This window comes from Haemaphysalis longicornis, unplaced genomic scaffold, assembly GCF_048455015.1.
Source record: "Haemaphysalis longicornis isolate Haplotype H1 unplaced genomic scaffold, Haemaphysalis longicornis Haplotype H1 scaffold_8, whole genome shotgun sequence".
Lineage (NCBI taxonomy): Eukaryota > Metazoa > Arthropoda > Arachnida > Ixodida > Ixodidae > Haemaphysalis > Haemaphysalis longicornis.
Window position 1 is genome coordinate 192,934,087 of NW_027526445.1, and position 10,547 is coordinate 192,944,633.

Below are 10,547 nucleotides of genomic sequence, written 5' to 3' on the forward strand. Positions count from 1 at the left end.
TCTTTCATTCGTAACGCATTACCAAACGCACTGAAACGCGCGCGCTGCGGCTGCGGCGCTGGTGCCTCGGTCAGGACGAGCTTACCGCGCCAAATTTCCGCCAGATGCCACAAAAATAAGTAAGCGTGGGGCGGCAACGTTCTCTGCGCCAAAACTGGGCCACAACCCTGGAAGTGTCGCTTCACCGCACAAACGGAGAGAGGGCGGGGGGCCCTCAGGCATCCGGATTAGCCAAATTGTTTCACGGTCCCCGACCACGGCCAGGGTGGTGCGAACGAGCAACACGGGACCGTGTGCAGGCGCGCGCGCACAACGCGTCGATCGTGTTTCGTGTTCGAATTCTACGGGAGATTAGCACGAGGAAAGCTGCACTCTACAATTTGGAAGCCGACGCATTTGGTCGGCCGCAACGGTTTTCGGAGCGGAAGACCGCGTCCGCAATTAGGATGATTGTTTCACACCCGGCCACCACAAAACACACGTTCGGCCGACGGCCCAGTCAATACTCAGGCGCGCGTAACCGTATGCGTCGATCGCACTGCTTCACGAGCGAAGCGCCGCGCGGTATACGTACCGTACTTTTCGCAGAAAAATTTAGCACATCGACTTTGCGGTTCAAATCTGAACCGCGTACTGTTTGCGCTGCAGTGAATGAACGGGATACGCGCGCACCGTATGCGTGCAACGCTTGGAAGAGGTACAGAGAGAGAGGGGGAGAGCGTACCGTTGAAAGACTAGCACTCCCGTGCCGGCCAGATCCTGCGAGAGCACGGCCCAGGTGGAGCGCACCAGCTGCGCCTGGCGCGGCGTCAGCGCCGTGCTCAGCTCGGCGTCGGCTTCCCCGCGCAACACCGACTGCCGGCTCACGCCGTAGCCCATGATGGCGGCGTCGCCTCCTCTCGCACGCCTGCCGTGGCCGCCGCCGATCGCTGCTGGCTCCGGGCTGCTGGCTTCAGGCACAGCGCGCTTTTTTGCCGAGGCGGCGACCGGGAGAGAGGGGGAGCGCGGCCGCGGCTGGAGCACCGCGACGCCACCTCGGCGTATTTTTTTGCGATCGAGGCCGCCGGGGCCTTGGACGGGGAGAGCTCTGGGCGCGCCGACTGCGTGATGAATTATGGGTGGCTCGCGCTCGTTCATATTTGCGGAATTGGGAGGCGCGGAGTAACGGCCGGGAGGCGGCCGGGAGGTAAACAAGGGCATGTGAGGCGTGGCACTGTTTATTGAAAGATAAGCGAGGCTGTCCTGCCGGCCCTAATGAGCGCAGCGTGTACACTTCCGAGAAAAAGGAAAAGGAGGCGGAAGAGCTTTGAAAGAACCAGCACGACTCGCTGCCACATTTTGTCTGTGTTTTCTACCATAAATTGAAATCGATTAGCTGTAACAATCGGTTCCACGTCACATATATATTCTACGGCACACCTTTTACATGACATGTCACAGCGCGTGCTCGTGCTTCGCAGTGCCACATCTCACCGGCGTACGATGTCGAAACAGGGAATAAACAAAAATACCCACGAATTTTGAACTTTCCAGCAGTTTTTGTTCCTTATGTATCAGAAGGGCGACTCAACTTCTTGTCAGTGCGGGGGAAAATGGCGAAGGAGGTGAAGACGGCTACTTCCTCTTCTTATCCACATGACAATCCTCTGTGGGCGCGGGCGGCCCGGGGGAGCCAATGGTCACTGCTGGGTGTCTTGGTGCTCGGCAGAAGGTGGTTTGCGGAAGAGGAAAACGAAAGGAAAAACACTGGGGATATTTTGAGCCCGGCAGGGAGCTCACCCGCATACAACCCAGTGCGGGGGGAGTGATAGGATAAAGTAGAGAGAAACTTGGAAAGGTGTAAAGAGAGCTGTCAGTCCGGGCACATCATTCACTGCACTCCGGGATACAGCCGCTGCGCAAGGCCGGTCGTCTCCAGGGCTCAACAAAGCCCACGCGAACGCGGCCTACAGCCCGAACGTCTTTGAAAAATGGCACTTTCCTAACGTCCCACGGCCGGCATCCTGTACATTTTGTGACACGGCACCACTTCGAACTTGTGTCACTTTACCTGGAAGTGCTTCGCCTCCTCCAAAGGACGTGCATCTCCTTCGTTGAGAAATTTGCATCCCCATGTTGGCAGCAAGATCACCCAGGCCTCCTGTGTTGGAACCCTTCCGCTCTTGAGTGTGCGGTTACAACTACGCGACTGTGTGTGCTCTGTTCAAGGCGGCCTGATGAAGCGAGCGAGAGAGAACGATCTTTAATGAAGTCTGGCGATGTTAGCCGGGCTAAAATGCCGAACTTGCTACCCCAGTTGATGACACGATGAAGATGATGGCGATGATGTTCAAGAACCTGATGCGCGCATAGACGTTGAGTTATTTGCAGAGACTGGTCTAGACCTGTGTGTAGCAGATACTCAACCAGAGCTTTTGTACTGATTCTTCTGTGCTGGTGCTTCTACTTCCTGTGCCCGGGCAAAGATACAAAAGGACTACTACTATGCCTTGAACTTTGAACAGTGACCCTCGCACCATGAACTTTATTCTTCTCTTCTTTTACCCTGACCCAGTCCTATCCGGTACCTGCGTCCTCTTTATAAAAGCGAAGCTCTCTATGCCTCGCTGATGGCGTCATGTCCGAGCAAACGCGCAGGAAAGCCAACTCTACCCATTGGGATCCACAAAACGACGATGATGGTAATAAAAGAAGGCAGATCGAGCGCCTCGCAGGAAGGAAAAACGCTTCCTGTGGTTGGAATCAAACCTGCGGTATTCTCGTAACTGTCCCTTTTGAAAACGTCCCTTTTGCGTCCCTTTCATCGTGACGTACTTCCGTTCAAGAAGTGGACGTGTGCAGCACGGAGCAAGGTTGGCAGTAGGTATGCCGCGCTTGCGTTACGTCACTTCCGGTTGTTGGCTTTCAGCCAATCAGTGCTCGCCAAAAGGGACACCTGTGGAAGGGACGCAAAAGGGACAAAACTCGAGAATACCGCCCCTGGGTCCCTCGCCTCGGCGTCGGTTTTAAAACCGACGCCTGTCGGATCGCGTCATTGCGACGCGGTCGAAGCAGTTCGGGATTCTGACTTTGACTCAGGCTGCGTGGAAGAAAGCTTCGCGTTTCAACCATCTTTCTCCGGTCGAATTTTGAGTAAAAGTGCAAAGAACAGTGACTGATCAGCTCGGTGACTTTGTTGCATCAAGATTAACCGCCTCGACGTTTCATTACATAGAGGTCTTCAATGGGGGTGGCAATGGGGAACTGAAAAACTTCGTTAAAACCAGGAATTCGCCAAATAGAGGTTCGTAGCATCCAGTTTTAACTGTAATAACTCGTTATGTGTGAAGCTGACTGACGGAGCACTGATGCTGAGAGCGTATTTAATCTTCTGTCCGCCTAAGCAGCTCGAGGAAGCAACGTATAAAAACTTGTAGGCGCGAGGAGCGACTTTCGCCTTCTAAGTGAATTTGAATATAAAGATGTAACTAGCAAGAACTATGAACGCTGCAACTGACCTTTTATTTTCAACAGAACGCATGCAAGAAACTTCGTCGGTAGGGAAAAAATACTGACGGATTCTCGTGAAGGTAGGCAACATCCAGTATGTACATAGGGTTGTTCGTTTTCGGGTTCATATTCTGTTTAAATCGGTGGTTAAAACCGGGTGCTACTTTTCGAACTGATAACGAGGATAAACCGGCTTTTTTTTGTAACACCATTCCGTAATTCGTATTTTTTGGAGTTATATCTACAGACGTACAGAGCAATAGACTCACTTTATTTCATCAGTATGTTTGTTTCAAGCTGGTAATCGGGGGGGCTATCAGGATTTTCTAGCCCCCCCGATTACCCGATTTCTAGGATTTTGGAGAGTATTTACTCTCCAAAATTTGGCGTTTGTTTGGAAATTAATCAGTAATTATGACAGTAAAGAGCATTGATAACTTCTAATACATCAAAGTTTTTATTCATAAAAGCCGGTAATAGATTTTTTACACATCCTCGTTTACGTACATCATCATCTGCATGCGCAACATGTCGGTCTCCATCCGAGACCTGCCCGATCGTTGAACGTATCTCGCCATCACAGCTTCCGTTAGGTAGGACCAACAATGTCAGTGCCGCCTTTGTTAGCCTCAGGTAACGAGCGGTAGAGTCGTGAGAATATTTGATGATTTCGGCAGCTGTGTTTGTGGGGCTTGCTTCCAGCGAGTGCTGGGTCTGGTTGAGAACGGCGGGCTCAGTACGAGATCACTACTTTGAAAAGGTCCATTCGGCGAGAAGTCCGCTATAAGCCGACTCTCCTGAAATATGTTCGGGGTGTAAAAATCGGGTATGATCAGGTTTTACTCGAGAATATGAACAACCAATAAATGTGTGTGTGTTGTTGTTGTTTGTTCGTTTATTTAATAGCCTCAAGGCTTAGTAGACACCAAACGGGTCCGATCTATATCCAGGAAACTAGGTTGGCCTCCCGGATGTAGTCCAGTAGGGAACGGTAGGCAGGACCATGGAGCCACCGATGGTAATGCGTGTCTTGCTGCAAATTTAGGCCTGCTGCCATCAAACATTTTCTTCGAATGTCCTTAGTTCTAGGGCATGTCCATAGTAGGTGGTGAAGGTCTGCCCGAACCGTTTCCTCACAGCAGGTTGGACATTTCACATGTCCTCGGTAGTCCCCTTTCCATCCACTCGTGCGGGCAGGAGTAAGAGCCACACCCAGTCGGATCCTTCGTGGTACAACCTCCTCCATCCTGGTAAGATTGAGGGGGAGGAGAACCGAACACGGAGGTATGAGAGCACGCGTTCGGCGTCGAAGGTCCTCCTTTGCAGCCATTCTTGTGGCCCATGGGTCACTTGGGAGCTGGGCGGGGGATGATGGGGCCGGGCAGTTGTGTGACAGGAAGTCAGCCCGTTCATTTCCTGCAATACTGGTGTGACCGGGAACCCATGACACAACCACTTTGGATGGCATTTTGCTGTGGAGCTGGTGGATGCGTTGGCAGACGATGGGGGTCTGCGCAACCTGTTTCAAATAGTGGATCACTTGCGTAGAGTCGGTACGAAGATTGATGGTATTCAAGTCTTCATTGGAAGCGGCTGCACATAGTAGGGCGTCGTGTATAGCCTGCAATTCCAGCAGGATTGGGGTGCATGTGGCAGAGGCGTAGGGAATACGGCCTTCGATGCTGGGATGAGTGGGGCTGGTCCACGCAGTGACTCCAGGCGTTCCTGTGCATGAAGCGTCGGTGTAGAGGAGGCATTGATCGTCTGGTCCCGGGTGATTTGGGAGGGGAGAGAGCTGCGCTTTACCCTCCTTGGTCCGCCTTCTCTGCAGATGGATTGTTTTGTTGGAGGTTATAATGGTATAACCCCAGGGTGGAAGCTCATCCTGACTTTCCGGAGGTGCCAAGTTGCCCGGGTTGAAGTGGTCGTACAGTGCATGGCCGTTCTGCAGACATGCATAATTTGACAGTCGCACAGCTCGGCGTTGATTTATGAGCTCATCAATTGTGTTGAGCTGAGCTTGTTCCTGAAGGACCGGTATTGGGGTGATGCGAGGGAGACCGGTGATGGCTCGCATGGCTTCTCTATTAATAGCTTCCAGTTTAGCATGTTGGGATACGGTTAGACGCTGAAACTGGGCTTCACAAACCAATCGTGGTTGGAGCACAGCGCACGCCAGCCTACGAGCGACCTCAGTTCTTGCACCACCCGCTTTTGGAGCAATGCGGCGGATCAGGCGAATGGTTTTGCCGCCGTTTGCCTCGCTGCTTTCAGCCATGCTGTAGCGGTACCAGTCTGGTGAATATGCAGGCCCAGAATACGGAGCTCTGTTGCTTCAGCAAGCTGATGAGCGCCTATGCGTATAGATGGAAGGTGGACGGCGAGCTTCTTGCGGCCAGCTTTGTTAGCGACTGTCATGTACTTCGTCTTCTCGGCGGATACAGTTAGACCAACCTTCGCTGCAAATGCCTGGATAACTTCAAGAGCCTCCTGCAGCGCTGTATACTGCATCTGTACGTTTTTGTGCGTCGACCATACTGTGATATCATCCGCGTAGATGAGGAAGCGTGTGTGCTGCACAGTGTCGAGCTGCCACGCTAAGTGAATAAATACAATGTTAAAGAGTATTGGTGACAGCACAGCTTCCTGGGGGACACCACGCACTGAGTGAAACAGTCCTACTGGCTTCCCTCCTACACGGACAGCAAATGTACGGTTTTTTAAAAGGCGGCCACGTAATCAACCACACGACGTGGCAGGCCCAACTCAAGCATAGCACGTATGATAGCGTCGTGGGATAGATTATCATACGCCTTCGAAATATCGGTTGCCAGTATTGTACGAGTGGCGTGGCTGTAGGAGGAAACATTCAAGATGTCTTCGGACAACATCGCCAAACCATCTTCCGTGCCAAGAAGAGGACGAAACCCGATTTGTGCTGGGTGATATTTGCGATGCTTCTCCAGCCACCAAGAAAGACGTGTAGCCAGCATTCGTTCTGCTACTTTGCAGATGGTGAGTGTCAAGGAGATTGGGCGGAGATTTTCTAATCGGTTAGGAGGTTTTCCAGGTTTAGCTAAAGGGATAACTATTGAGTGCTTCCATTCGGCCGTGATTGTTGAGGTTGTCCAGGTTTCATTAATTATAGCCAGAATAGTATTGAGGATATCTCCCTCCAGGTTTTGGTAAACCTCGTACGGTATACCATCCGGGCCTGGGGTGGTACGCTTTTTGGAACATTCAATAGCGGCGAGTAGTTCCGGAAGCGTGAACGGAGTCTTGTGCGTGCGTGCGTGTGTGCGTGTGTGTGTGTGTGTGTGTGTGTGTGTGTGTGTGTGTGTGTGTGTGTGTGTGTGTGTGTGTGTGTGTGTGTGTGTGTGTGTGTGTGTGTGTGTGTGTGTGTGTGTGTTGGCAGTTAAGAAAACCCCGGAAAGCAAGAGGGGGAATGCGGTAGGTTTCACCATTTTTTCACCACTTTCTTTCTGACTCAAAAATTTCTTCATCTGTTACCATGACCTACCGCATTCCCCCCTTTGCTTTCCGAGGTTTTCTTGACTGCCAACTCTTATTCTGCCTTAATTCACCGAGCCCCTCATTTCCCATTTTCTTATTCGCTACATGCATAGCGAGGGCCTCTGTTCTGGCAGTCTTGGTGCCAAAGGTAGCTTAAGAGGTTCAACGCTGGTCGACCACTCTCGACGTGTCGTAGACACTCGAGTCACGGCCCGGAGGTTAAAAAGAAGGTCACCTTCACCCCGAGTAGTCCGAGTGGCGCTGGCTACCACCCCCAACTGCAGGAAACAAAACATACCTAAACATAAATACCCGACAAAGTGGTGTGGAAACAGCCCCGCTGGTAGCGTAGTGGTCATCGCACCAGACCGGTATTCTGGAGGTCGTGGGTTCGGATCCCACCCGGCAGACATTTTTTCACCACTTTCTTCCTGACTCAAAAATTTCTTCATCTGTTACTATGACCTACCGCATTCCCCCCTTTGCTTTCCGAGGTTTTCTTGACTGCCAACCCTTATTCTGTCTTAATTCACCGAGCCCCTCATTTTCCATTTTCTGATTCGCTATATATATATATATATATATATATATATATATATATATATATATATATATATATATATAGCGAGCGAGCGAGCGAGAGAGAGAGAGAGAGAGAGAGAGAGAGAGAGAGAGAGAGAGAGAGAGAGAGAGAGAGAGAGAGAGAGAGAGAGAGAGAGAGAGAGAGAGAGAGTCTGGAAACATAAAAACTCACACAGACGAATGGAGGTCAGCGTCAACTTGCAGGGGCGCAAGAAGACAGGCGCGGAGAGCTCAGGGGCTCAGGTACAAAAGGTCTACCACACGTGCGTCAGCTTCCCCAGCGCCGCAGGCCAGTCCCTCGCACGGAGCGAAACCATCGGCCGGCCGCAAAGCAGCCGAAACGAGGGAAGGGGGCGAAAAGAAAAAAAACCACGTCGCATGAAGTCGCGCACATAGAGGAAGTGACGTCACGGTGCTGCGTCGCTGCTTGGGGGGGTGTTGGCCTGGGCCCCTACGGGATATGGTTTGGGAATACGCTGACGGACTCGACAACGACACTCGCCTGTCGATGATTCCGTCGTGGACACAGCTGTCGTCCTCACTGGCCTCCAGGACCTGCTATTTTGACGGAGCGCGAGGTGCATGCAGGGCGTACCCTGGAGGCAGGGCAGCGTGTAAGTTGCAAGGACGCGCATGGAGCTCGGGATGTGGAAACTCCAGAGGCTGTGAGCGAGGCTGAAGCCGCGGACACAGCTGCTCTGCCCCGCAGGCGCGGAGGACGAGTCTCCTCATCGTGTACGCTTGCTTCGGAGTGAGGGGCTGGGGCCGTCGGCGAGACACTGCCGCCGGTCGCTCCGGAGCAAAGAAACCCGGGGTTCCACGCGGCTCTTGGCGCGCCTTGATCACCTTCCGTAGTAATGCCAATGAACGCACTCGGAGGTTGCGCGCCTCTGTGTTCCTGAGGGGGCCACACGTTGTGCCCCAGTAAAGTGGCCCGGCCCATTCCAAGAATATCTCTCGTCTAAGTGTCCGTCAACGGAATCTAATTTCTTTGCTATTAGATCACGACGGGAGGGGTGGAATAGAGGTGGCCGAGCGGGGACACCGATCGAGGTCTGAAGAAGAAACAGGCTCGGCAGAAGCCGACCAAAACGCGCATCTCCTATAATTGTGTACGCCATTTTTTTTTATTGGCGCGTGCCCGTCGCCCACTTACTGACGAGCATGGGCCGCGCACAGCTTGAGTTCACGCGTATACTGTTATGTACACCTGGCTGCGAGTGAAACAGTTGCTCGCATGTGCCTACGTATTCGTGAATCACGAATAATGTCTCGTTCCTTACCCGTTCCACACTATATAAAAATGACCGTCCTAATCCGAGGAACAGAATAACAGATCTCTTGAATTTGTCATTTTGGGCTGTTGAAGAAGTGACAAGGGCTGCCCTCGCAATGCGGTTTCAGGGGCAGGTAGTTGGCCCCAACTTACGGTGTTAACGAGGCTGCACAGCGAACCCAAACGAGTGCATGACACAAAACACTATTTGCCAGAGCTCAGTCCGAATGACAGCAATATAAGCAAAACACGGTTATTATTAATCGGCAATTTAGGATAATTTTCAGTGAGGTAGCTAAACGAAGCTTGAACGAGCGGCTGTTGTATCTTGTAGGTGAGAAACTTGGAACCATCCGTTTCATGGTTTCGCGGTTTCACGCGTCGCAAGGAGCGGTTGTTTTTAAGACCTCCATTCACCAACAGGGAGATGTAGTGCATGTGGGGGAGGTGGAAGAGGGGAGCGAAAGGCTGAGTTCACATTCTTGGGGATTTAATTATCGGCCTTCAGAAGGGGGTTTGTTTTGCATCTCGGCCATCGTCGTTGCCAGCCACGCTACAGCGAGCAGCAGGATGCACCTGCAGGACAGCAACGCAATGCTTATTTGAAGCAAGCGTGTGCACGCCAGTGCTGTTAAAGCGAAGCAGTCTATGTCTCGGTGATGGCGTCTGCAGTCCACCTCAAAACCCACTACAGGAAAGCCAACTTTTATGCAGAAATGCATTATAGTCGGGGGTTGTCGTGCGTCCCTTGGCCGGCGTGCGCAGCGCGTCTGATGATGATTGTGGCATGATGCCCCTAGGGATTGGCCAACCAAACAATCCATCACGAGATAGCTTCGCGTTCAACCACCATCGTCATCTTCCCGTAGGGGAACCGCTGAAGAAGAAGAAGGAGAAGAAGACAAAGCTGCGAAGAGGAGGGCTGCGTGAGTTTTGGCTACCGTTATCCTCCTCGGCCGGCGCATCTTCCCGATCTGAACCCGGTCGAAGAGCGGCGCAGCGCGTCTGATGATGATTGTGGCATGACGCCCCTAGGGATTGGCCAACCAAACAATCCATCACGAGATAGCTTCGCGTTCAACCACCATCGTCATCTTCCCGTAGGGGAACCGCTGAAGAAGAAGAAGGAGAAGAAGACAAAGCTGCGAAGAGGAGGGCTGCGTGAGTTTTGGCTACCGTTATCCTCCTCGGCCGGCGCATCTTCCCGATCTGAACCCGGTCGAATAGCGGCTCATCGCGCCTCGACTATGCATGAGCATCAGGCGGCCGACTCGAGGCAACGGGCAGTTTGGAATCAAGGGACAGGCGGTGAACGTGCCCATCGACGTATCGAAGGTTGTGCGGTGCCTTCCTCGCATGGTACCCGAGGAAGTTGCGTTCGACGTTCGCATTTCTGCATCCTCACAATCCCCCTCGGGGAGGTGCGGGGGAATTTTTTTCGAACTATGGTGATGATCTTACATGAAGTGAAAAAACAATGATTTCTGTGGTCCCTCGCTTTATGGAGCCGACGTTTATCTTATCCGGCATTCCGACATGGTCGAAGCTTAAAGCGAAGCTTTGCACGTCTCACTGATGGCGTCTCCACTCTCCACTGCAGGAAAGCCAACTTCCACCTGTAAAGCGTACTCTGCCTCAAACGCACTCTTCCACAGGTTAAGCCTGCTTTAGGTTTTCGTATCAACAG

At 52.3% G+C, this 10,547-nt stretch overlaps 1 protein-coding gene across 1 annotated transcript in view; it reads right to left on the minus strand.

Annotated features, from left to right (window-relative positions):
* LOC144149863 (neuroglobin-like) overlaps positions 1-966 on the minus strand; it is a 65,778-nt gene extending 64,812 nt beyond the window's left edge. The window contains exon 1 of the mRNA XM_077681577.1: positions 725-966. Coding sequence (XP_077537703.1) covers positions 725-879 — 155 coding nt within the window. The 5' untranslated portion in view covers positions 880-966. The remainder of the gene's footprint in view (positions 1-724) is intronic.
* Between the last annotated feature and the right edge of the window lie 9,581 nt (positions 967-10,547).